The 27501-nt window shown below is 46.2% G+C and overlaps 1 protein-coding gene across 3 annotated transcripts in view; it reads left to right on the forward strand.

Annotated features, from left to right (window-relative positions):
* Positions 1 to 27501, forward strand: part of RGL1 (ral guanine nucleotide dissociation stimulator like 1) — a 221891-nt gene that overhangs the window by 186935 nt on the left and 7455 nt on the right. For all 3 annotated transcript variants that reach the window (XM_008145944.3, XM_008145945.3, XM_054711454.1), the window contains 9 exons: positions 967 to 1070; positions 4316 to 4400; positions 9401 to 9490; positions 11904 to 11990; positions 13313 to 13345; positions 15887 to 16008; positions 17747 to 17836; positions 21273 to 21459; positions 25155 to 25409. In XM_008145944.3, coding sequence (XP_008144166.2) covers positions 967 to 1070; positions 4316 to 4400; positions 9401 to 9490; positions 11904 to 11990; positions 13313 to 13345; positions 15887 to 16008; positions 17747 to 17836; positions 21273 to 21459; positions 25155 to 25409 — 1053 coding nt within the window. The remainder of the gene's footprint in view (positions 1 to 966; positions 1071 to 4315; positions 4401 to 9400; positions 9491 to 11903; positions 11991 to 13312; positions 13346 to 15886; positions 16009 to 17746; positions 17837 to 21272; positions 21460 to 25154; positions 25410 to 27501) is intronic.

Consider the following 27501-nt stretch of genomic DNA (forward strand, 5'->3'; position numbering starts at 1 on the left):
TTCTGCACAAAGCCAAACCCATGCTCACGGCGGCCTGAACGGCAAACAGTGGATGGGACTTAAGACATAGTCCCTTCTCTCTGCGTGACCCCCTTCCCCGTGCAGCCAGGCCTGGGACCCTCGCCCCAGCTGTCCTGCCATCCCTGCCATTCATTCAGCGGAAGCTGGACTCCACGGTCACTGGCTGCTCAGGCTGTAGACTCCCTGTGGCAGCTTAAATTTCGGAATCAGAGAGCCTTTCTCCTTCCCCACAAAATGACACCCAGAATGTTTCCTGTTCTCCTTCTATTTTGTTTTCAAGCGTTGCCAAAATGAATTTGATTTTAAAAGCCCAAGCTATTTTGGAAACATTGAAGTACCAAGGTGTTTCTGAATGTTTATGATTGTGGCACAAGCCAATTTGAAACGAAATGAATGTGTATAAAAATATTCCCTCTTGGCTAAGAACATAAAAGCCAAAGTTCAACTTGTGGTGAATTTTTATTGCCAAGTTATATACACCTCGCTGGGCGAGGGTTGGTCATGAGATGTTCGATACCATCTGACCTTGAGGTGGCTGCTGGCCCGCTCGCTCTGTGGGTCTAAAGGATGCAGTGATCTTTCATGTGTATTTTTAGGGCAGCTGTGTGCTGTCAGCAGAAGTAAGTTTGCTTTCTCTAGCGTAGCTCTACAGACTCACCTCCAGTCGTGTTTTTACTAGGAAAGCTGGAAACTATAAAACTGTAACAACAACACAAAAAATATATTAAAGGAGAGAAAAACAAGCATACAGTGCCAAAATCTATAAAGTGCTCCAGTGACTGGGGTGGGAGTAAGGAGCCACTTTTTGATGTTCAGTATTTATACAGCTGCCTATTTCGTGGTAAGAATTCAGAGCAGCTGTGATACCTCTAAAACGGGAAATGGCCAGCTCACTGTAGTATTGATATTTAAATGCCTTTTCTGTTCTAATCACTCTCCATATAGGAATGTAGGATCCTGAAGAATTTCTCCTCCTTGAGGGCCATCGTCTCAGCACTGCAGTCCAATTCCATCTACCGGTTAAAAAAGACGTGGGCTGCTGTCCCAAAGTAAGTTCCCAAGTGTCTGCTCAGCTTGCTTTGGCTGAGGGATGAGTTGCTGCCTAAATGGTGTGGGTCCTCACCTTCAAAGCTCTTATTTGTAAAGAGAGAAACATATTTGAAAGCCCCTGTGTGCTCCAGGCAGGGTGCATCTTACCCATAATCATTCATGAATTTAAGGCAGGGCCGCTGCAGCAGCCACTCTCGTTCTCACAGTGTGCCAGAGCCAAGGTCATGGGCTGCAGGGACCATTTTAAGGATGTGCTGTGATTGTCTGGATGTTGAGGGATAAGGCTGTGGAGTGATGAAGTTACAGCCATTTGCCATTCTTTCTTTTTTGTTGTTGTTGTTAATATATTTTTTTATTGATTTCAGATAGGAAGGGGGAGGGAGAGACAGAAACATTAATGATGAGAGAGAATCATTGATCTGCTGCCTTCTGCATGCCCCCGCACTGGGGATCAAGCCCACAACCTGAGTGTGTTCCCTGACCGAAAATCGAACCGTGACCTCCTGGTTCATAGGTTGATACTCAACCACTGAGCCACACCAGCTGGGCTGCCATTAGTTCAGGTTATGTTTCAGCCTCCCACAGCCCTAAGCTGATCCGAGATGTGAGGGGTAACGTGTGCAGCCAGGACATTGTTCTTGTGGCTTCAGTTGTTTCTTCCTTCCAGTTGTTTCTGCTTTGGCATGTGAAAAGCTAGCTTAGTGATGTTCAACACCTCTAACTGTTCCTTTCTGCTGTTTTTTCACCTTTCCTGGTGTTATTAATTTGGAATAATTAATAACTTCATGTCCTTGTTATTTTGCCATCTCTCTCTCTCTCTCCCCCATTTCCAGAGCTTCCCTTGTAGACCAGAGAACTTTTTGCAAAGGAGGGAAGGGTGAGTGAGAAGGCAGTTCTGGCCCTGAGGCAGTCCAGGCTGAGAGGCTGGGGGATGTGTCCTGGCTGCAGACTAGGCCAGCTACATACCACAGGTCCGCCTAGGTTTGAGCTAATCAAGAAGTCAGGCTGTATCGGAAGAATGTGTAAACTGTTTATAGTCTATACTGTATGCAGTATAGTCCATTTCAGTCAGGAGAGAGGCCAGCTGGCTCCCTAGCAGGCTCACTCTTGTGGAATTGGTGGGTTTGGTCCTTAGAGTAGGTCCAGCACTGACTTTCATCAATTCTCTCAGAGCTGATTAAGCCCAAAGGGACGGACACGCTCCAAACTGCAAGAGCCCCAGATGGGTAAAACAGAGTTTCCTAGATTTACGCTAAAAAGTGAGTGCCAGGGAGCTCAAGGTTACTGATGAGCTCATAGTCCCAGTCGGAGGAGAGTCTGCTTGGGACAAGTCAAATTATTTATTACATAATTCTTTGGTGGGTAAGGGGGGAAACATTGAAATGGATGATCTTAATGCCTGGCATTGCAGAGCTGTAGAAACCACCACCACCACTTGGACCCCAAAGCTCACGCTCTGCTTAGGATGCCGTTATCTCGCAGTAGAAACATTGGCAGGCAGGCTTTTCAAAGTCCAGAGCAACTTCCTTAATTATCACTGTGCACGTGGGTCCTTTCTCCTCTGCATTAGTTTGAATAATCTAGGTGACTCTGTGTGAAAGGGGGATTAGTTGATTGATTTCCCTCTGCACATACATGTTCTCAAAGGTCTGGGTCCTAGAAAATTCTTAAATGGGTGGGAAAGTCAGCTGTGTACAGAGTCCTCATCCTCAACACCCCCAACTCCACCTCCTTCTCCTTACCACTGCTCCCCAACTGTGGTATCAAAAGCAAAGGCATGGGCAGGTACTAAAAGGCAGCCTGGCCTGATTGCAGCCTTCTCTGATGGCAGTCAAAGGGCAATCCTAGCTTTCTTTGGAGGCTGATAAATTGACCACTATGAAAAGCCACTTAGAGCCAGAGACTTCTTCCACAGCAAACCTGAGGTTAAAACACAACTAGGAAAATCAGTAAGAAAATAAGTAATCTCCTTGGTTCATACGAGAAAGTCCATTCTTCCAGCTGGCTTTATTAACTATTCAAAACACGTACCACGCAATCAACCTCAGAGGGGCATTCTGCACAACATGGGGGCCTGGTTTGTTTCTTAGTTGGATGGTTGGTTCACGTCTGAGCAGGGATGCTGCAGAAGTGTCACAGTTCCTCAGAGAAGACACTTCTGTTATCAGCCTTACATATTTTCCGTTGCTAAATTCAAGTGACAGGGTTAAGATAGCTTACTGGGTTATCATTTTCCCTGTCACCCTTTATGCTAATAACTTTCAGTGGACAAAGAAGATGTCTATTTATTTCTCTTTATTTAGCCTGACATGTAATCAATTTCTTAATTGTTTTTTCCAAAATATAAATCGCTTTCATGGTTTTCTTAATTATGAGAGCAGTATTATACGCGTGAAACAAGTAAGTTGTTAAGAATGGCTTTCTCATGATAATGAAAATGCTGCATATGGAATGAAATTGCCCCTGTTAATCCTTTGCCTTCGGAATTATCCACTCAGTAACCCTGGAGGGGTGCGTGGGGAAAAGCATGAGGCCCATGGAGACGTAGTGAACAAAAAGAAGCAAGGACAGAGCGGGCTCTTTGCATGTGTGATTCTGCTGGCTTTCACAGCAGTCCTGCAGGCGACTGTTGGTATTTCCATTATCCAGATAAGAAACTTGAAGCTCAGAAAAGAGAAGCAACTTGTCCAAAATCACGTGACGATCAAGTGGCGGAGTTGGGATTTGAACCCTCTCCTCTGACTCCTGAGTCCATCTTGATCCCATCATCTACTCCGAGTCTGTGATTCAGGAGACTTGGGTTCTGTACCTGCCAAGCTCAGCAGTTATTAGTGGAAACTTGGGCCAATCCCTGACCCTGGCGTCTCCATCTCTAAAATGAGGGGACTGGCCAAGATAATTTCTCAGGTCCATGGGGCCGTGTGTGTTGCCAAGATAGATTTTTTTTTCCTGAAGAGAACATGTCCCAGTCGAACAATTTAATTCCCCAATTTAACAATATTTTTATGATTACAAAACACATAGTTAGAAAATATCCCTCTCTTCATACAAGTGATCATATCTACTTAAAAAAAAAAAAAGCCACCCTGCATGGAAAAAGTCATTGGTTTCATCTGCTCATATCACTCACTGACCCTGAGATCAAGTGTGATCCCTCTGTAGCTATAGGTGCTGAGAACAGCTGGACTGAAGGTGTAGGTTTTCCTAACTTCATTTGTTCATATTTTCTTGATCCCTCTTACAGAGAGCGAATGCTAATGTTTGAAGAACTTTCCGACATCTTCTCGGACCATAATAATCATTTGACCAGCCGGGAACTGCTGATGAAGGTGAGGCATGGGTACGGGTGGCACTCTTGACTCTGGAATCCATTCAAGGGAACAGTGGCTTGTAGGGGGTGCCGGGAGGTGGGGGTGGTGAGTCTCCTTAAATTCCTGCAGTTGGAGAAAGCCTCACATGACTAGAAGGCAGACTTTTTTGTGTTTTTTTTTTTAATGCCTAATCTAAGAAGCTTGGGGCTGAGAAAATCCAAAGTCCAGCTCCTCGGCTTCACTTGTTACGCAACCAGATTGTGAAACTTGTGCTCGTGTGCGTCCCTCTTTAACGAGCTGCTCTGCAAATACCAAGTGCTGGCAGTTAGGTGGGTAAGAGGCCCTGGAATATTTCTTCTCAGCAAAACATCTCCTAGAATGACAGAGGCCAAGCCAGCAATTCCACATCCTTTATTTGGACCACGTTGCACAATCTGTCAGTCAGCAATATTTATTGAACGCCAAATGATGCTGACTGCTGAACCCCGGGCGAGGTGAAGGTATAGCGTGCTGCAGTTTACTGCTCCGGGCGTTGGTTGCATACCTAATATTTGTAAAGCACTGGGCCAGCCTCTAGAGGTAGGAAGGTGGCTAACAGATCCTGTTTTCAGGAGTTCACCTTCCCGTTGGTAGATAAAGACACTAAATGAGAATAAGTCCAAGATGCACGTGACAGGCTGTGAACAGTCATCAGAGGTGAACATAGAGCAGATACCATCTTCATAGCCTTTCTATAAAGCGGACCTTAGGATCCTCGTTTTGCAGGTAGCCAAGAGTCAGATATGTAACATGCCCTAAGTCACACACGTGGTAGGCGGTGCAGCTAGATGGGGATACAACCTGGTGAGACTCTAAAACCTGTGCATTCTGACCCCTTGGGAGTAGGGGACAGGGTAGATCAGGGACAGCTTGATAGAGAAGGTAAGTCAGTGGTTCAACAAATAATGATTGAGCATTCATTATGTGGTAGGTAATGGAGGTACAACCGTATCGAAGGCGGTCTCTGATTTTAAGGAGATGACAGTCTCATGGGGGAGGGAGAGGAGGGGACAGTTACAAAATAGCAGGAGATGCACTACCCTAAGGGAGCCCTGAACTGGGCAACTAGAGGGTAGGATCCTTGTCCTTACTCTACTTTCCATAAATTGGAGACAATAATAGCGTTTAGTCTACTGACCTCATGGGAGGGTTTTGAAGATTGACTAAGATAAAATATTTGAAAGCACTATGCAGATGTAAGTTATTTTTAGTATTTGGCAAGCTATTGCCCCTGTTAATCCTTTGCCTTCAGAATTATCCACTTGTCCTTACTCTACTTTCCGTAAATTGGAGACAATAATAGCATTTAGTCTACTGACCTCATGTAACCAAAGTATGCATGATACATGGAAATAAATGAAGTAGAAGTTGCATATGTGACCTTAGACAGACACTTGGAATAGGAGTGAAAGTCAAGTGGAGGTGGGGTGATGAAGGAAGGGTGTCCAGTTGATAACTGTTAGATTAGTCCCTTCCTCCAAGGGCATTGGTTATGGTCTTTCTGATTGTTCTCCTTCTAAGTCCTACTCATCCTTCATGTTGTCGTGTACAGTCTCCTGCTGGGAGCCTTCCTGGACACCCTCCGGCCTGACTAGGTTCCTTGCATGTGCTCCAGAGGAAGCCCGTCATTCCTCTGACCTAGCACTTCTCATATGTCCCCTTGGCATTGCCTGTGTACTTCGCCTGTCTCCCTACTGGCCTGCAAGCCTCTTTCAGTCAGGGACTGGGTTTCTCTCTTTCACGGGTACATCCCTGATGCCTAACACAGTGCGTGGCTTGTAGCAGGTGTTCAGAAACTATGTTTGACTGCATGAACTGATGGGTCTTGCAATTCACATGACTTAAACAACTTGCCCACTATTAGCCCTTCTTAGAGAAGACAGTGTGAGCAGGGTAGTTTGTGCTGATGTCTGACTCTGGATTTGGCCTACCTGCTCAACTGTACTCCATACAATGATCGCTGAGATCACATTACTACTCCCCTGCTCCACATCCCCCTGGATTTGCAGACTTTAAATGGAAACTCATCTGGCTGGAAGGAGATGGCTTAGTGGTCTCCCGGTCAGTAATAGAAAGCTAGACTAACTGGAGCCACACATTCAAATCGCAAGAGCTCTGAGTCATCCTTGCAAAGCAGATAAATTGAATAGTGTGCAGCTCATTGCCTGGTGACGGTCTTCTGGCTGAAACCTTAGAAGCAAAGCTATCTCTAGACATTAAAGGTCCCATAAACCTTTCTTAACCGTAGAAGTTTACCTCAGTGCTCTAAGTTAAATTTCTTATGTAAGGCCCCACTCCCAAAGAAATGAGAAACTTGGCTATGAACTCATGTAGTCTGTGCATTATCATTAATGATAGTGGAATGTTGGGGCCAAGTACATATGTACACGTAGGTCTCTTTCCAGTCATCTTTGTTGATCATTCTTTACTATGAAATATATGATTCTGGGTGTTAATTCTCAGCACAGTTGTGAAAATGAAATTAAGGTATTAGGTTCTCAAAAGAACCACCTGGACTTAGACTGATTTGTGGTTGTGCAATCTTAGTCTTAAATGGCCACTCTTCTACTTCTGGATAGATGTAATGAGTGAGGGAACATTATAATCAGCAAGAATCTATGGTTTTCCTTTCGTTGGGAAAAATGTTTTTATTTTCCTCAAAAATGATCTTAAACCTGTTACCTCCTTATGATTTCTAGAACTTAGATAATTCTAAGCAGGTAAATTACAGAATCTACAAATATCACAACCACAGGGAAGCAGAACATCACAAATCTCCCTGGTTCTTGGGACTCTTAAGAGAATTCTTCCCAGTTGAATTGACACACATAACTTCCAGGAAGGCCCAAGAATTTGGCTCTGGTACAGTGAAGCCCCCAAACGCACACTCAGAGTTGGAGCAGGAAATTGCTAGGACAGTGAATACCTACTCAGATATTTACCATTAGCTTTCAAGCTATAATTTAATCTACATTTATTGAGAAGGATCCCATGCTTGTGTATCTCCAAAATAGAAGAGGCCCCTCTTAGGCCAGCAACAGGATGAATGAGGGCAGCTGAACTCTGCTAAAGGTGGAGAGAGCTGGTGAGACTCAGGTGAGGAATTTGCACGTGAGAGGGAAAGAGGAGAGTGTTGAGTAGTGGGAGGTTTATGGAGGGAGAGATTTGGAATCCATCCCAACATAGGTGATGATTAAGGTCTTGGGACTGGATAGTATTTGCAAAGACATGAGTATAGTGAAAAACAGGAAGATGACTTTGATAGAAAGAAGAATTACTGAGATCGTGTGAGCGAGAGCAGGGAAGAGGCAGAAGGAAAGAACCTGAGTGATGTAATCACAAAACCTGTCAAAAGCTTCGAGAAGTGTGGAGGGATTGGTGTGAGACGTTGCAGAGCAGAGGATGTAGGGCTGAGGAAGAAAGAAACTGAAACTGTGGGATGTGGCAAATAGTGGACTCTCCGTGGACACCATGTTTGGAGGAACTGCACTAGCCAACCATCCAGCAGCGATGGACGCTCCTCACGAAGTCGTGAAGTCAGCGCGTCTCCTAGATCCCACCTCAGGGCGTTGCCTCTCCACCAATGAGCAGGTTGTCCTAGTGCGTTGTCAAGGTCCCCTCCATCTGTGGTTCTCAGGAGCCTGTTAACTGTTCCGACGCCCTTCGTAAGAACGTTAGGTATGTCTGCAATCATTTCCTACATATTCCTCTGCCAATGGTTAAGCAAGTGGAAGGGAGCCAGAAGGACTGACACTCTGGCAGAGATGGACACTCTTATTAAAGTCAGAAAGAATGGCTTTCTTACTCCAAGAAAATTCTCAATAATTTGGGAGGACTCACAAACTCCTAGCCCAGGAAAAACTGTAAGTAGGAGATTATTAAGTGGTAATGCTCCTGATTACCCTCTGCCCCAGGGAGAATTAAAACGGACAGTACGTCACTATGGGTTCTGTCCCCAGCGGTGTCCCTGGGCCTGGGTTAAGGGTTGTGAGTAATAGAAGGTAATTGACACCTCCCTGCCATGGGGAAGGCCACGTCACCGAGAAAGACCCTTTAGCAGCTGTACGGTAGTAAAAGGCCACAAGCTATGAAAACAAGCTATGAAAACGTAAGGAACCCAGGGAAACTAAGGGAAAACCAATGTAGAGGTTATGCGCTACTGAATTGTGCAATTTGCCTCCCATTCATACAGTTCCTGGAAAATGAGAACTTAACAAGACTGAAACCACAAAACGGAAAACACTTTATGTTCAGTCAGCAAACTCAAGATGAGTCATTATGTAGAAGAGTTTAAAAGAGTTTGTTGTTACAACAGACGGGAGGAGGGAAGGGACAGTCATCTGTCCTCAGGCGCCCAGAGGAAGGGTTGACGTGTAAGAGTTCTAACCTGAGAGGCAACTTGAGAGGCTTGACTGGGGGAGAAGACGGGGGAACGTGTATGAGGTCCTGGCTTTCACAGATTCGCGCTGTGCCCAGTACTGGACTTCCTCAAAAGAACTTCCGGTACAAAAGTTTCACTTGGCTAAGAAATACCACAGAAATAGTCCCTTTTCTTTCACAGAATGCTGGCCCATGCACTTCAGGCCAAGAGCGAAAAATCACACGATGTCCAGGGGAAGAGATCTTCATTTCCAGGCCGAGGGATGACTTTGAGTGAAATCTGAGATGTGTAAAAAATTGTCTCCACTTCCAGGAATTGCCCGTCTTATATTGACGATTGACTTTATACCCAAACCAGGGCTCTTATTACCATGCAGGGGGGTACAGGATAATCCAAGGCCCCCAGGTCTTTCTACAAATAGACCACTTGCAACCAGCCAGTGGATTTGCATAATTCAGCCCGAGCCCACTGCAGGCCTCTCCATTTTGCCTCCCATCCAGACAGTTGTGCGGAGGGTCTGTGCCAGCCAGTACGCGCCACTTCACTTCTTTCCAGGGTCCTTCTCCATCACTCTCCTCTGTGTGTGCGTCTCTTTCAGGAAGGAACCTCCAAGTTTGCCAACCTGGACAGCAGTGTAAAAGAAAACCAGAAGCGGACGCAGCGGCGGCTCCAGCTGCAGAAGGACATGGTACGTGCACCCGGTTTTTCCTGAGGCCCACGGGAGAGCCGCCTGGGTGGGGAGCGGCCCCCGCATGCCACCAGCGCCTTCATCTGCAGGGGCCCAGGCTTTCATGAGCATCCTCCCACTCCTTGCCTGTTTGCTCTCAGTAACCCTGGGGATCTGCTGGAAAGGAAAGGCGTTATTACTCCCATTGGACCCAGCAGGAAGTAAACACTGAGAGTCTCGGATCATGGTGCTCTCTGGGGGACTTTTTTCTGTAAGGAACACTCTGCCGCAGGTAGACTTCCGTTCCTCTTGCTGTCTTCCTCCGCCCACTCCTGCACTGAGAAGCTGCTGCCACCTTGGCCTTGAGACCTCCTGGGCTCCACTCCCCGATGGGAATGCCTCCGTAGTCAGCTTTGCACACGTGGTGGCCCAGGACCAGGTGGGACAGAATGTCCGCTGCCAGGAGGATTTGATCATGTGCTGGGAGATCTCATTTGTTCCCACCCTCGAGTCAGTTTCCAGCTCTCCTAACCCCAAGGGCCAGCCAAACCTTTCTCGTTTCCAGTACTCAGAGGAGTGCCAGACCTCCCTCCTTAAGACGGAAGGATAGTTATTATCATCTTTAGCTTCACTTAAAAAGCTCCCCTAACTATAAGCATACAAGAGGGAAAGCAGAGAGAGGAGACTAGAGACTGACAACTCTGATATTCTCATCCTGTTTACAGAGGACTTCTCTTTGGAAAGCTACACATAAGTCAGCTTTTGGGCTGGAGAAGTGCAGAAGGACTTCTCTTTGGAAAGCTGCACATAAGTCCGGGAACGTTCTTGAATGATAGGGCTCTTGTAACATAAAGCCATACAAATTTACAACATTTCCAACTCTTCAGTTGTTCAAAGACAAGTTAAAAATAGCTGTTAAAAAAAAAGAAGTTTATTTTGGTCCGGGATGAGACCTTGAGTGCATAATGGGGAAGGACGAGCTGCGGCTGACGTGAGGCCCTGAAGGACGAGGCCCTCCTTGGCGTGACCCTCACCAGGCAGTTCTGGCTGAGGAAGCAGCCACCTCGCGGCGGGCAGCCTGGCCTTGTCCTGGCTGAGACTCGGGGGTTTCTTTTGGCCAGAATTTCCTAAGTGCCTCAGTGGAATTCAGAAGGTGTCCATGGAAGTACCCTTTTATTTTATTTTCAAGATCATTGGTGCTTTGGTGCCTTATGGAGAACAGAGATGACTTCAGAGGAAATTTGGTGAAATTAATACAGTATATACCTGCAGTTGAAGTATTTCTACCTGATTGCCAAGGGCCAATTTTTTAATTATTATTTTGGAATTTACAGAGAAGTTCCAGGTAGTGCGTGAGTTTCTGTGAACACTCACCCAGTTTCCTTTCGTGGACATCTTCCGTGACCATGCACACCTGTCCTGCTGAGACACGGACCCTGGCAGGCCACTGCTGCCTAAAGGGCAGACCTTCCTTGCATCTCAGCACGTTTCCGTTAGTGTCCTCTTTCTGTTCCAGGGTCCGACCCAGCTTACCCCCCTCGTTCAGTTGTCATGTCTCCCAATCTCCTCCGGTCTGTGCCAGTTCTCAATCTTGCCTTGTTTTTCATGACCTAGACAATCTTAAGGAACTGGTGCCCTTAGAATGTCCCACAATCAGGGCGAGTCTGCTGTCTTCCTAGTGACTAGACTGAAGTTATGGGTTTGGGGGAAGACTGTCACAGGGCGAAGTGCCATTTTCATCACATTCTAGCAAGGAGCGAATGACATGACAACAGGGTGACATCCGGTGTCACTCGTGATATTAGCCTTCATGCCTTGATCCATGTCGAGTTTGCCAGGTTTTCCCCTTTAAAGTTACTCCTTCTCCCTCTCCCTCCTGTGCTTTGGAAGTGAGTCATGAAGTCTAGACCAGGGGGCCATTGTAGCAGCGGCATTGCACCCTCTTGTGGTGCACACTCTTCTCCTGTGTGCAGCGGCCCGCCCCCTCACCGACGGCGAGGCCATTCCTCTCCAGGCCATTCCAAACCACTCGAGTGTCCACTCCTCCGAAAGAAAAGAGAGGTCTTTGGCCTGAGCCTGAGCAACATATAAGCCCCCTGTGGGCACTCTTATCTGGTCTCTTGGCTTTGAGGCTCAGTTTTTAAAACTTTGAAAGTCAGATATTAGATGATGGACTTCTTGTCCTATTTGTGTAGGAATTTTCAACAATTCATCCATGGGATTAGTACCAATGGCCCCAAATTAGGCCCTGAATGGTTCTGAATTAAACTTGTCACGGCTTACCTGGCCATTCAAAGATCGCTGCTTCCTTCTGCGAATGGGCACGTTGCTGAACGTAGCCCACAGCAGGTCCATTTGCTCCAACGTGGAGGTTATTGAAACCTGTAGGCTTGTCAGTAACAGCCAAGTCAGTTTTGTTGTGCTTCCTCCTCAGGGGCTGATGCAGGGCACTGTGCCCTACCTGGGCACCTTCCTGACCGACCTGACCATGCTCGACACTGCTCTCCAGGACTACATCGAGGTGAGTTCTGTGCAGGTGGTGACATTGCACCTGCAGCCTTCTCATTGGGTACCCAAGAGAGAAATGCACTTTTGTTAGTACAGTGCCATGGACACAACGAGGGCCCATTGTGTCCATGGCACTGTGCTAGATGCTATGAAGAATACAGAGATGAGTAACCAGAAGTGGCTCACAATCCCATGGAAGGTAGATGTCAAAGCTGGCAGGGTTGATAGAAAATAAAGAATTCAAACAGATGCAGTTTGGTAAGAGGGGAGGTCATGATTAGTTCCATGTGAGGAAAGAGATGGCAAGACCTTATGAAGGAATGGGTTTGAGCAAGCACTTGATGTTGAGTTGGGTTTTGGGAGGGGGTAATATGCCCTAACATTCCATCCTATCTGGTGGGGTAGGGAGTCAAGTTTGTGGATTTTTAAGTATTCCATATTTTCCTTATTACTATCTGCTCTGAGGCAGCCACATTGGGCATGCGTGCTCTTCCTCTTTCTCTCCTTCAACAGGAAAGGAGCTCGACCCAGTCAAATAAGCTACTTTTTAGTAACTACTAAAATATTAAGTGGAGAGTAAATTTGATATTGAAATGAAAGTTAAGGATATGTTTACGTTCATCTCTCCCCCCGTGCTTATCACATGTAATCAGCCTTTATTAGAAGGAGTAGCAGTAATTTTGCATACACCTGCCTCCGAGTTCACGTAAATGTGGACATGCTCATTCATGTTGCGTTTCCTATGTCTCTTCACATCCTCTGCCTCAGCTTATCTCAGGAAACACTCACCAGTGCTGGGAATTTGGGGGAGTGACCAATGATTTAGAGGTTAAATTCAGCCTACTGAGAATAGGAGCTGGGGGATGAAGAATTGAAACTTAACTTTTCATGATGCTGTGTAGAAGAGACTTCCCTTTTGATAAACCATTGACAATTTGGTTCCTAGTATGAGTCAAGGACCATCTGTTTTTGTTACTTTTGGTTAAAAAAAGTGTAATGGAACATTTACTCAAGCTCTTGCCCTTCCTGGTTCTGCAAATGTATTTGGATTCTGAATTGTAATTCCTCAATCATTTCTGTTTTAGTTGTTTAAGAGAAGGCTGTTTGCCTATCCTGTCCTATTATAATTAAAAAAATATTTTTCTGGAAGCAAACAATGCTTTCTTTCCTCCATAATAGCCATAATTATTGTGCCATTGATATTGATGACTTTATTTTAATCTTAAGTAAAACCTTCGATTGATTTTAATAAGACCTAGAATAACACAGGGCTTGGCTGTGTTTCAAAGTAGTTTGGTTTGTCACTCTCTCTCTCTCTTTTTTAATTCCTTTCAGGGTGGGCTGATCAACTTTGAGAAAAGGCGAAGGGTAAGTGGAGATCTTGGCTGTGATTTTCCATGTGACTTTATCTGGGCATGACAAAATGAAAGAAGTGGGGACTTACAGTTTTTGGCAGAGGCAGAAAAAAATGAATTAGCATTTATTGAACATTTGTCATGTACCACTGTGTTCGGCATGCTCCCGTACATTATCCCCCAAGATCCCCATGAGGTAGATTTCTCATCCTCAATTCAAAGGTGAGGAAACCAGGACTGAGTGAGATGAAGTCACGTGGCCAGAGTCACCCGGTGGCAGAGCCAGGGCTCACATCCTGCCTGCCACTGCAGAGCCCGCCTTTCTTTCCTTACACTTCCTCCCCCTTCTTTACAATTGGCTTCAGTAATAGCAGGTTCATCTTACAAGGGTTTCATAAGAGTAAATGACGTAGGAGAATTAATAAAGATGGTTAACTCTTTTTGTTTAAGAGTATTAATCATAGTAATTCTTTTTTAAAAATATATTTTTTATTGATTTCAGAGAGGAAGGGAGAGAGAGATAGAAACATCAATGATGAGAGAAAACCATTAATCAGCTGCCTCTTGCATGCCCCCCTCTGGGGATTGAGCCTGCAACCTGGGCACATGCCCTTGGTGGGAATCGAAACCAGGACCCTTCAGTCCGCAGGCCGACGCTCTTATCCACTGAGCCAAACCAGCTAGGGCAAGATGGTTAACTCTTATGGGTCTATTTGAGAGAGGAAAGGAAAGGGTCTTCATTGTTATTTGAAGAATTATTCTTTTTCTTTCCTGTCAGCATAGGAAAGGGTGTTCAACATAAATTTTAACTTTTTGTGTGGACAGTAGAATAATTCTGCATTGCACTAAAAAAAATAAGACAGAAAGCTTTGAAAATTTGGTATGGCTTTAGTGTTGACGTGGTGTAGTTAAATAGATATTTAAAAGATTCAAAGGAAAACAAGCGGGAAAAAGAAAAACTTCACCCCAGAGGACTCTTACTGTTCTTCAGTCATTCATTCACTTTTTGATTCCATGAATACTGATTGCATACCTACCATGGGCCAGGCGCTGTGATAGGTTTGGGTATTGCAGCAGAAAACACATACAAAGCCGAAACCGGTTTGACTCAGTGGATAGAGCGTCGGCCTGTGGACTGAAGGGTCCCAGGTTCGATTCCGGTCAAGGGCATGTACCTTGGTTGCGGGCACATTCCCAGTAGGGGGTGTGCAGGAGGCAGCTGATCGATGTTTCTCTCTCATCGATGTTTCTAACTCTCTAGCTCTCTCCCTTCCTCTCTGTAAAAAATCAATAAAATGTATTAAAAAAAAAAAAAAAAAGAAAACACATACAAAACAACAGCGCTCACTAGCCTCGGAAAGCCTGCAATCCAGGAGGAAGGTGAACACATAAGAAGGCAATTCTAAGACAACCTGATGAAGGCCTTTGAGCAGGAGGAGTGGGTATTATAGGAGCCTGCAGGAGGGGCATCTATCCCCCAATTCATGGGGTCAGAGAAGTTTTCAGAAGCAAATGACCTTGAAGTTAAAACCAGAACTTCAGGAGCTAAGCAAGCTGAGTTCACTAGTAACAAAATGTACTAACTTAGACAGATGTAAGACTTCTGTCCTTGGCAGAGTATGCTTTCTTCTGTAGCCAACGATAAATGTTGCCTGAGGATACTAAGACCAAGGGTGGAGGTCATTGGATGGGAAACTGACACCATAGACTGCCAGCTGTTGAGTTACTACCTCTGTCATGTCCTGTAAGGGTAGAACACATTATTGTTGCCTCCAGTTACCCATCTTTGTCCTTTAACACCAAAATAACCATGGATGGTAATCTTTTTCCCTTTAAGACTAGCATGCAGAACTCTTGGAAAGTTTGAGTATAAAACCTAAGGCTAAAGCTTATACTCATTGCTGACTTAAAAATCCTTATTGATGCATCTAAGGAAGTATAAATAATTTTGGACATAATTATATACTTGCTTCTCTTGTGAGCTTTAAAAGACTTGGTTAAATGATTTACTGGAGTAGTAAAAACCCGAGGATTGCGGAAATCTAAACATTCTAGTTTGTGAGGCACCGAACTGTTTAGATATTTGAACATACCACAACTTATTTGTTGAGGGGTAAGAGTTGAAGATGAGGGTGGGGAACTTGGGAGCTTCCAAATATTTTTGTTTGTCTTTTAGAAGTACTCGATTTAAAAAATAACTTTTTTTTATCCTTAGCATTAAAATAGAAAAGAACAAAAGGAAGTCACTATGACCTTAGGTAGTAACTAGTTTGGGTTGCTTTGACAGTGTATTTTATTCACACAAATTGCTTTGTTCAGGGGAACGGAGGATTGGCAATTAAAGCAGACAAGACCTTCAGAGATTCTAAGTTAGAATTTCTAAGCGTTACTCAGCTATTTTATTTCTAAGGAAGGTAGTACTTTGGAGTTCCCCTAGGTGATTTTCTCCATCATTTATCCTAATTCGGCGCTTTTTTTTTTTTCATGTTGAAAAGATGTGTATTTGGTTGGCCTTATTACTCACTCTTTCTTTTTGGTGTTCTGTCTGCTTTAGGAATTTGAAGTGATTGCCCAAATAAAGCTCTTACAGTCTGCCTGCAACAGCTACTGCATGACTCCAGACCAGAAGTTCATCCAGTGGTTCCAGAGGCAGCGGCTCCTGACAGAGGAGGAGAGGTAGGCGGACCTATTGCCCACCATGGTGGAGCTGTGGTGCTGGCGAGGGGAATACCACACCCAGTTCCTCATGTGGCCATTTTTTCAACAGCTGTTTAGTGAGCAACTACTAGACTCTAGACCAGGGGTCCTCAAACTACGGCCCGCAGGCCACATGCGGCCCGCCGAGGACATTTATCTGGCCTGCCGGGTGTTTTTGCCGCCGCTGCCTGTCCTGCTTAGCAGCCGACCTAGCAGTGTGCATAGGAATTTGTTAATAGTGGTTTTTTTTTTAAACTATAGTCCGGCCCTCCAATGATCTGAGGGACAGTGAACTGGCCCCCTGTTTAAAAAGTTTGAGGACCCCTGCTCTAGACCCTCGGGTTTCAGAGGATACTGATGTAGCAGGAAGAGCTGAGCTGATGACATCGGAAGATGTGCTTTCAGATTCTTGCTCTGCCATTGATTATCTTTGTAACCTTGAACGAGTCACTTACTCGTCCTGATCTTCAGGATGCTCTTCTGTAAGATGTTTGTGAGGATTAAATAAAATCATTTGGGGAAAACATTGCTAAAGTGCTTACGTCATCACCACCACCACCACCACCACCACCAATCATCACCATGTTTGTCACTGTTGTTAATTGGTACCAGCTTTCAGTCAGGGAGGGGAGGCAGCTCATGAAGAATTGAAATAAAATGCTGCAGGATCTCCAGGCAGGAACAGTTCATTTGGCCAAGGATGGGGGGAAACAGGGAAGCTGGCCATGAAGTGTTACCATTTGGGCGGGTCTGGGAAGGAGAGCGGGTTGTACCTGGAGAACTGGAGAAGAACATTCTAGACAGAAGAATATGAGTGAAGGCTTGGTGGCCTGACACGCTTGATGTTTGGAGGGACAGTGAGAATTCCGGTGTGGGTGGGACACAAGGGACAGGTTTCGGAGTAGTGGTTGGGGAGTGTGGGAAGGTACATTAACTCCAGAATGTTGGCCCTTTAGTGGTGTCGTCTTTACCGTGTAGCCCAGAGGAATAGAGTCTGCAAGCAACATGGGCCCACTGCATGCTTTTACATTTTTAAATGGTTGGAGTCAGCTGGGGGGTGGGGGGGGGGCGGAGGGCGGGGAGGAGAGGAGAGACAAAGGATGTGACATGGGGCAGTTATTTGAAATTCAGATTTTATCCATAAATAAAGTTTCATTGGAACACAGCCCATTCGTTCACATCGTATTTATGATTGCTTTCATGCTTTCAAGGCAGAGTTGAGTAGTTGCCACAGAGACCATGCAGCCTGCAAAGCCTGGTCCTTTACAGAAAGTATATGTGGACACACACCCGTACACACACACACACACACACACACGTACACACACACACACACACACACAGTAATAGGAGGGAGACAGAGAGAGGAGATGATTCTTCCCCTGGCTTAGCAGTGGGAGGAGAATGACCAGGAAACTCCAGAATGGAGTCAGCCTTTGATGCTGCTACAAAGCACACATCCACGTATTTGAGGCCCGTGGAACTGACCGGCCTCAGTCTATATGCCAGTGGGGGATGTCGGGAGGAGGCACATGTGTAAATTTGTAAGATCTGGTCATTGAGTCAGTGCCCTCAGACACATGTGATAGAACAACATGGTACATACCTTTTATTTTGAGTAATCAGAACCTTCCTCTAAAATAAAACCAACAAATCACATGAATTTCAACCTCTTTAATTGCTAAGCCCTGACCTCGAGCTCCCTTCTCTCCCCCAGCTACGCCCTGTCCTGTGAGGTGGAAGCAGCTCCTGACGCCAGCGCCACCTCGCCCAAGCCTCGGAAGAGCATGGTGAAGAGGCTCAGCCTGTGAGTGTCACGCAGGGTCCTGGGGCCTCAAGGGCCCCATCAGAATAGGGGAGGGAAGGGTATTCAACACAGACGTCCTGAGCCAGGGCGAAAGTGAAGGACAGTTCACTCACTTGTTAAATAGCTCATTTCTGTCATGAACTCACTGTGTATATTTTCAAAATCCATTCATTCTTCTCTGTCCTGCCTGGTATAAACCACCCTCATCTTTTGCCTCGCGCACCAGCAACACCTTTCCCAGCTTCTGCCCCACCCTGGCCCCAACAATCCACATAGTCTGGAGTCTCTTAAAGTATAACCAGGTTATATAATTTCCTTGCTTAAAACCTCCAGTGGTTTCCATTTCCTAAATGCTAGATTTTTGAGCTTTTAGATTCCTTTTAAAGTAGCACCTGAACTCCTTATCCTAGTTCACTAGGCCCTGCACGATCTTCCCCCAACCTTCTTGACCACCTTCCTCTCATCCGAGCTCCACGTAGTTCACTGTCTTCCAGCCCCCTTCAGCCTCACCGGGCTTGGCAGTAGCTGTTCCTTTGGCCTGGCGTGCTCTTTCTCTGCGTTAATATTGGTAAAAGTGTTACCTCCTGAGAGAGCACCCTCTCTAACGTTGCTGTCTCCCCCCTCACTGCCAGTTGCACTGGATGTCTCTTCCAGCGGAATGTAAGCCACCTGAAGCAGGAACCTGTCCATCATACTCATGGCTGCATGCTCAGCTCAGAGCCAGGCACAGGAGGGGCCCTCCGCGGCTCACTTCTCACCCGTCTCCTTTTCAGTAACATCGAGTCTGACATGGCCCTCAGGACTTGAGGGTCTGCAGCATCTCCCCAGCCCCGCCCAGCTGTCCCACACCTCTGTCCTCATCTTCCCCGCTCACTCTACTCCTCGTGCGCCAGACACCCAGACCTCCCTCTCTTTTGAAGACGTAACTGTGTCTGATCTTTGGAGTGACACATCTGCTTTGGCCAGAACAGCATCTGTAGTACTGGACAGTGTTTTCGTGGCAGAGTGACCTGACACATCCCCACTCTACCAGTTACTTAATCGTGTGAATTTCTGTTTATGAGTTTTTGATACTTCCTGGCAGTCTGTCCACCTGCCTCAGTGAGTCACATTGGTAGGGATGATGCATGGACTTGCTGTTGTCGTTTTCCCAGTGTGACATATGCAGGCCCTTATTGGCCGTGGATGGCATGATCTCCCGCTGTCAGAAGCTGCTCAGGCTTCTTTCTACCTGATAGATACCAGGTGATAAGAGGCTTTTGAGGATTGGAACATGTGATTTTATAGAAAGCATTTTTAAGGTAATCCTGTTGTCTTGCCAAACCTCTCTCCTTGTCGGGATGTCTACCTTGGCCTTCCTACATGCTAGATTTTTGAGCTTTTAGATTCACCTCTTGGAATTTTCCATACTATCTCGCTATCTTCTCATTGCTGCAATTATGGGGGAGAATGACTTCTCTTCTGAGATAACGCAAAGGCCTGACCAAGCCTTGTCAGCTGGTAAGATGGACACCTGCACAAGGAATCAGGCTCCTTGATAGGTGAGGTGAGGAATGCAGGGCCTCTTGGTCCCCTCTGCCTCACAAGGAATTGGGACTTTCTGGGGGTCAGCACAGGTAGATCATCCTTCGTGCTGCATCCTTTGCCCACTTGCTGTTCTCCCCTGTCTTTGGTAGCTGCCACTGCATACTCGTTTTCTATGCCTGCTTCTCTCACATTCCTCTCCAGCCCAAATATGTGTACTTTATCTCTGCAAAACTCTAGCAAGTGCAGAGCCTCTGGGAGGACCCGTGTGAAGTCCAGCAGAGGCAGGACTGCCGGGGCCAGAGCCCTGTGGTGGGCGCTCGCTACAGCCCTCTCACTGGTGGGATCTTGCCGAGATGCTTGAGTGTAATCCTTGGTAATCGTCGTTGACTTTGCACATTTATTATGAATAAAAGAGGTCACATGCCCCCAACTTATTTCTGGTACATATAAGGGTATTTGCATGCATTTTCAAAAGATTTTATGACCTTAGCATTTATACAGAGGTGGAAAATATCTTTTTTTTGCTCTCTCTACATTTAATGGTTCACTCATTCAAAGAGGTTGGAGAGTCTTTTGGAGCCTTAGGGGAAAGGGTGCCTTGTTTGGAGGTCGGAGATGCCGGGTATTGAGTTAGAATTAACCTTTACAAAGTAGAATGGCCTCATTAAGTTGCACAGCTGGAAGAACCTTTGGTAGGATGCTTTCTTGTATGTATTTTCTAATTTTGTGTTGTGAGCTCATTTTTATCAGAGAATTCTTTGCAGCCTGGGTTGAAGGTATATTTCTCCAGAAATATGTATATGTGTGTATATATATTTAGAATTCTAGTTTCTTCAGGAGTATTACTGTCCTGAGAGTTCCTAGAATGTTTAGGTAGCAAATCTAAGATCACATATGATTTCTGGAGAGACGTTTTTCTTTTCTTTTTCTTCTTATTGATTTCAGAGAGGAAGGGAGAGAGAGAGAGGGAGATAGAAACATCAGTGATGAGAATCATTGATTGGCTGCCTCCTGCATGCCCCACATTGGGGATCGAGCCTGCAACCCCGGCATGTGCCCTGACCAGGAATCAAACCATGACCTCCTGGTTCATAGGTCGATGCTCAACCACTGAGCCACACCAGCCGGGCTCCAGACACTTTTCTTTCACCCAAACTCAGGCAGAGACAGAGAAGTTGCCCTGCTGTCTTCCTGTGCCAACAGGAAGATACTGTTCTAGCCCATCTTTTCACTAAGGATGCAGCCCTTTGAGGGTCCTGTCTGTATGGAAGGGGTCTCAGCTCCCACTCCCTGCCTTACCCAAACAGCAGCCCTCACCTGTGGGGCTGTGGATGTGCTAAACCCATGCCCCTGCTTTGCCGAGGCTGGTGCCTCCCACTCCCCACCCAGAGCAGCTGCAATTCCCTTCCTCTCTGGCCTTGGGGGATTTTTCCCTACTATCTCGCATGCCCAACTTTAAAAAGATTTTTTAATGTATCTTATCAAGTTGTTTTATAGTGAAGTGATTTAGATAGTACAGTTCATCCACTCGTGGGAAACAGACCCTGCCTTCTTGGTTTCTTATCTACTCTGGGCCAGTCTTCTTCACCCACACGGAGTTTGTCTTATGATGGGATTTTGATTCTGTTAAAAAAAAAAAAAGAAGAACCCTTGACCTAGAAAGACCTCAGATTAATATGGCCCTTGGTTCAGCTAAGCAATCTGTGTGTTCTTTGAGGTTGGAAATAATCCACTGGAACAAGATATTTACTATGATCTGTTAGAAACGTTGTAGCAAATGTTTTCCTAAAATAATAAGGACAGAGCACACAAGATTGAGAAAACATCAAGGATTTAATACAAACATATTTGCTCGATCGCGGATTCCAGATTTGTAAGAGCCAAACGCCTGGTGTTGTGTTTTCTGCAGACTGTTTCTGGGGTCGGACATCATCACCAGTACCACTCCCAGCAAAGAGCAGCCCAAGTCCACGGCCAGCGGGAGCTCTGGCGAAAGCATGGACTCCGTGAGTGTGTCCTCCTGCGAGTCCAACCACTCCGAGGCCGAGGAGGGCTCCATCACCCCCTTGGACACACCCGATGAGCCTCAAAAAAAGGTACGGCCTTAACCCCTCCCCTAATTCCTAATTCAGGCACCCGGCCTAGTGTTTGCCACGTGGGGCATGTCTGTGTTCAGGGTTATCACTCCACAGTATTTGGAAAGTCATGTTTTTAATAGGTGTCAAAAGCGGAGTTCTAGCTGGGGACTCATTCCTTACAGACACAGGTCCAAAAGCAAGCAGCTGGTTGGTTTATGTCTCGAGCTTTTGAAATACTGTCCCGTACCCACACCCAAAGGCAGCCGAAGGATTGTAACCTATAACCCGGGCTACACTTTATTGAAGAGATGTAGGATTTTCCTAGAAGGAGCAAAAAGTCAAGAGACAGAGATCTGTCAGCTTCTTGATGTCATACTTGGTCTCAGCCAACCTTTTACCACAATAATGTCGAATAGCAAAGCACTTCCAAACTCGGTGCTCAAAACAACAGCCATTTATTCTCTGTCATGCACAGCAGGCTGGCTGCTTTGGGTTGGGCTTGGCCCTAGGCCATGGGTTTGGTCCAGGTCTGCTCTGTCTGCCTTCCATTCTTTTTGGAGTAATGGGCTAAGACAGAGGGATAAGCGGGCAATCCCAACCCGTAAGTACACATTAAGCCTTTACCTGGATCCTATCTACCTTTTTATTGGCCAAAGCAAATCATGTGGCCAAATCCCACATAAATAAATGAGGCAGGGGACTGTATTCCACTTCTAGTGGGAGGAACTGAGGAGTCCCAGAGCAAAGGGCATGGATGCAGAGGAGGGTAAGGAATTGGTAACAATGATACCATCTACCATGTTCCCCAAAAAGGAAAGTGATGAGAGGTGATAAAGAATTCCCAGAGAGGATTTCCATTTCCATGTTGCATAAGTAAAGGAAAACCAACGATCCATCTTAACCTCATACAGATCTGCTTCAGTTGTTGGTCATTGAGCTAGGAAGAAAGGCATCCACTTGGACATGACTAGAATTTGCACCATTTTGGGAGGTTTGGGTCAGACACTCTTGCTGTGTAAGTGACTTCTGGCCCTTGGGTTATGCGTAGGCCAGCGAGGTGGAGTGTCACTAACAGTCCTCCATTGTGTGTATACCCACTGTGCACGGGGGTCTGTGTGCTCTTTCACATCGTGTTCCAAGCAGCAGCAGCAACCCGGGGCCTCAGGTGCCCTTGTCACCAAGTCGCCAGGGCAGGAGGACACCATGCTCCGGGCCCATCACCGAGATGACTCCGGGGCTGCCCCAGCCGGGTGTCTCGCCTCTCTGTTTTGGAATCCAGAGAACACTGTCCAATTTGTGAGGACAGTCTCTGCAAACACCTGCAGCTATCTTGGGCATTTTTCCTAAGCCAAGGGCGTGATCCATCTCCGTGACCTTGATCTGCAGCATTGTATCTGTCAGTCTGGAGTGAAGTCTCATTATTCACCTTTGGACAGGCCTTTATGGTTTGTAGACCCCTTTTTTGATGATGGACATTGTGCGGAAGTGACAACTGAGGTATCGCCCACATCTTTGTGGGATTTCTGCCCAGTCAGGAAGGAGTCAGAATCTCATTCGCACCTGTTGCTGCAATGGACATGCGCGTAGGTCCAGGTCATCCCTTCTCAAGCGACACCGAAGCCCTGTGTGTCGTTTGCTCGCCCCTTGCTTCATTCCTTTTTGTCTCCCTGGTCACGCTGGTGCTTCAGTTTCTTGCACGAGTCAGACATTTTTATTCTTTGGATGAACCTGGCTCCGAGTCAGGAATTTCTGTAGGTTTAAAAATGAGTCATTGAATTGGATGCAAGTAGTTGCTAGGCTTCAGCATCCCTGAAAGCTAAGGGGAAAGGCCTCGGTTGTCCTGCTCAATTCAGGGCTGCCCCGGTGACCTCCACCCTCCTGCTCCGCGATGCTGCAGCCTCCGGGCTGGCGCTCTGCCTTCCCCACTGGCTGTTTAGTAAGGTGTAATCCCCTCCCGTCTTCACTTCCTTGATCACAATTTCCAAACATTTATTCTCACACTTGCCCCTCAGAGTAAATCCTCAGTAAGAAGATGGGGCTCCTCAGGTGGTCTGTTTATAGCTGCTGTGACCCAGCTCTATCTCCCAGGCTTTACCTTAATTGTAAATGTCATTAAGATCATGGGAAATCTAACAAAGGACAGTAGGTTTATATGAAGGAAAAAGAAGGTGATGAAGTTGAACCAGTAACTGGAACATGGGCTCTCTCGGCTCTGTGAGGTACACCTGCAGGCAGAGTGGGCCTATTGATTACCCACCATCCGTCAGCCCTCCCACTGAGCCCCTGGTTCATTCACTAGGGAGCATAAGGAGAAAAATGTAACTAAGCCATATTATGATGGAACCACAGTTAGACGCCTGCATTTCAGAGCTGAAACATCATCTTGCTGGGCTCCAATTAAACTGACCACGCAGAATTTAATGTATGTTTATGCCATAGGAGGAAGTGCAGTGGAGTAGACTCCATTTTACTTGGAAGCCAGGTGTCAGAACACTAAGTTCCTGGAGCTCTGTTTCATGGGAAGGGAGACTGGCATGAAAGAAATTAATGTTGCTTATTTTTTAAAGGACTTCCAGGTTATTTGATAGGACTAATTGGCTTAACTCATCTGAGAGATTACTTGTAATTTTGTACAAGTTGATATTTAAAATGATTCAATGTAATGACTTTTTGGAACACCACCTTGTGAATTTGGGGCATCCTATTTTTTTGGTAATTGGCATTGCACACAGGAAAACGATGTGGTTAATCAGAAAAGCTCATGGACTATAGCACCTCGTTCCTTAATTATTCTTGATATACAACATGGAAATGTGTACAGTTGGTTCTAGAAGCAAACGTGGAAAGTGGTGAGACGCTCGTGGGCTGTGTGCCCTTGGGTAAGTCACATGTTCTCTGACTCATCACTACTGTGTGTTTTGTTCACAAGACATGTGCAAGCTCATCACAGCCTCACAGTGATAACCATCACCAAGGTGATGGGTACTATGCTCAGTCACCGCGCCATCACCAGCTGCAGACCGGGCCCTGGCTACGTGATGGGACACCTTGGCTCTGTGAACCTGACCACGGGCGCCAGGGAACTTGGGAGCATGTCCAGGTGGTACTGTCACCAGTTTTCTCTCTGGCCTCAGGCTCCTCAGCGATAGAAAGGGAATAGGCTGGGTGACCTCCAGAGGCCTTTTTAGGACTAATAGTTCATGTAGGGCTGTAAAATGTACTCCTCCCCTTAGAAGCTTCTAAAATATTAACATTTCTCTCCTGCTACGCAATCTGATGGCGAAGTGGAATCAGGATGGAAATGCTGTCTGTGGGTATGTCAGGCCTCATTCCTGCTCAGGGCAAGTGGGGCTGGATAAAGCTTTCCTCTGCCCTGTTGGTTTTTCCAACTTCCTGCGGGAGCCCCTATTGCCTCCAGCTTCTGGTATCTGCTGCCATCTGCTGGTTAACATCCTTAAGAGCAGCTACTAAGGGGGAATGAGAGCGCCCCCTTGCCTCGCACAGATGCAGAGCGATCAGGTCAAGGACTGAGTCACTGACAGGCATCTGCCAAGGAGGTGCTCACACAGAGACAAGACACACGTGTGCTGTGGGCTGTGTGGAGGAGAGCGGAAATGTTCTAGTCTCAACAACTGTGCTTTGAGAATTGTGAGGCGCACTGTCGGCCAAGAGTCTAACGCTCCATTTACTTTGCGGTGTGTTTACTCTTCCAGCTCTCCGAGTCGTCCTCGTCGTGCTCCTCCATCCATTCCATGGACACAAATTCCTCAGGGATGTCGTCCTTAATCAACCCCCTCTCCTCCCCTCCGACCTGCAACAACAACCCCAAGATCCACAAGCGCTCCGTCTCCGTGACCTCCATTACCTCGACTGTGCTGCCTCCCGTTTACAACCAGCAGAACGAAGACACCTGCATAATCCGCATCAGCGTAGAGGACAACAACGGCAACATGTACAAGAGCATCATGGTGAGGTGCCCAGGCCCACGCCCAAAATACGTGCTGGTAGCATATACGTACATGTTCACACAAAATGAGTATGTGCCAAAGGGTCAGTTCCTAGACCTCCCTGGGCATACACCAGTGATGCATATCTATAATAATAAAAGCGTAATACGCTAATTAGACCGGATGTCCTTCTGGACGACCTTCTGGACGAAGCCAGGGCTGCAAGGGAGGCCGGGTCCCGAGTGCTAGAGGGAAGCTGGTGCCAGTAGCTGGGGAAAGGAAGGCCTACTCTTACACGACTTTGGTGCATTGGGCCTCTAGTATCTAAATATCTGCTTACTCACAGTGAGTATAGGATGATTTTTACATCCTAAAATTTGCTAAGGTTTATTCCCCGGGTCAGTACCATCCTTTCCAGAAATGTCTACTTGGATGCCTCCATAATGTATTCCAGGGAGACCGCTGCTGCACACCTTCTTGGGAGTCTTCCTGGGGGTTCCATGTCTGGGTGCTAATTGAGTGGCCATGCAGTCTTAGCAATGTCCTCCATGGCGGTGAAATTTTCTTTCAGTTATTTGGAATCAAACTTAGTAAAGTGGATGATCAAGCTGGAAATACAGTGTGAGTCCACGAGGAACTGTTTACAGATAAATGAGACTGACCTTGAGGTTCTCGTATAGACTGTGTATTTTTGAGCACAGTCCCAAAAGCTCTTTGGGTGATGGCAGTCTTTTTGGAACACAGAGCCTCTCCTGGTGTGTATATGTGTCAGGAGAATAAACTCTAGTTTATTACAAGAATAAACTCTAGTTTATAGGAAATATCGTAGATGGAAAAGCAGGTCTCCTTTGCTATGAAATCCCTCGATACATCATACATCTCAGCTTCATCACTTGTCTTTTCTAAGGGCACTTTGAGTGCCCACAAGCTTATCTCTCAATATAACAAGAGATACGGAGCCAACTATCTTTTAACATTCTAAAGAAAAGCTTTACTAAGGCATTCATTGAATCAACAAAGTATTTATTAAACTTGGTTGTGTACCAGTCTTTGGACAAGGATTTGGGGATATGGAGATGAAAGAGACATTTTTGTCTTTGAGGAACTTATAATCAAATGGGAGATAGTAAAACATTATTCAAAATGTTTTAACCACTCTAAGAGAGATGAGATTAGATCAGATCATAAAAGGCCCCAGGCCCACATGAAGGAGTTTGTGATAGTCCTTAGGGTCTTATTGAAGGCTCTTAAGTCACAATCAGATTTATTCATTAAAAAAGTAACTGGGATTGTGGAATCTTGGTGCTGAGGTGCAGGGGTGGGACCAAGGTGGGGAAGCAAGTTCGGAAGCTGCCATCATACTCCATGTGGGAGACGATGAAGGCTTGAATGATGGTCATGTGATTGGAGACGATAGGCATTTAAAAAGTATTTTTATGAAGTAGAGTTGTAGAATCCATTCACTCATTTCTCAGCTTTTGGTTACTGTTGTGGGGATGAGGAAGAGGGAGGACTCAGGCTCTCCAGGCAGCTTGGTGACTGATGGTCCTGTCAAGTGAGGAGTGAACTACTGGAGGAGGAGGTTTGAGGGCATTGAAATTGGAGGTACCAGTAGGCTATCCAGGTGGCCCTGTCTAGTAGATGGTCAGAGATATGGGTTGGTACTGGAGTCGAATACTGGGAGCCATCCAGGGTGGCTGGGTGGATACGTCATGGGGGAGTGAGTGTAGCCTGAGACAGAACTCAAGTGGTAGTGCGGGCGGGGCTGGTCCAGGAGCCTCGTTGGAAAGGTACGAGAACCGCCAGAAAGCCACGGTCATCATGTTACTGTGTTTTCAGCAGCTTATTCTCATGCCTACCAGAGAAGTAAGTTTCCCCTCAGCAAATGTAGGGTGTCTCTGAACTAAAAAGAACTAAGAAGTGATGCATACAACACTGTGAATGAATCTCTAAAACATCATGTTGAGCCAAAGAAACCAGACACAGAAGATCACTTCCTGTAGGAGTCTGTTCTTTCACAAACAGGCTACACAGACCTGTGGTGTTAGAAAACTCACCTCAGGGAAGGGGCACAGGGAATTGTTTAAGTCCCTATTTCAGGTGCATGAAGGTG

The sequence above is a fragment of the Eptesicus fuscus genome, chromosome 22, assembly GCF_027574615.1.
Source record: "Eptesicus fuscus isolate TK198812 chromosome 22, DD_ASM_mEF_20220401, whole genome shotgun sequence".
Classification (NCBI taxonomy): Eukaryota; Metazoa; Chordata; class Mammalia; order Chiroptera; family Vespertilionidae; genus Eptesicus; species Eptesicus fuscus.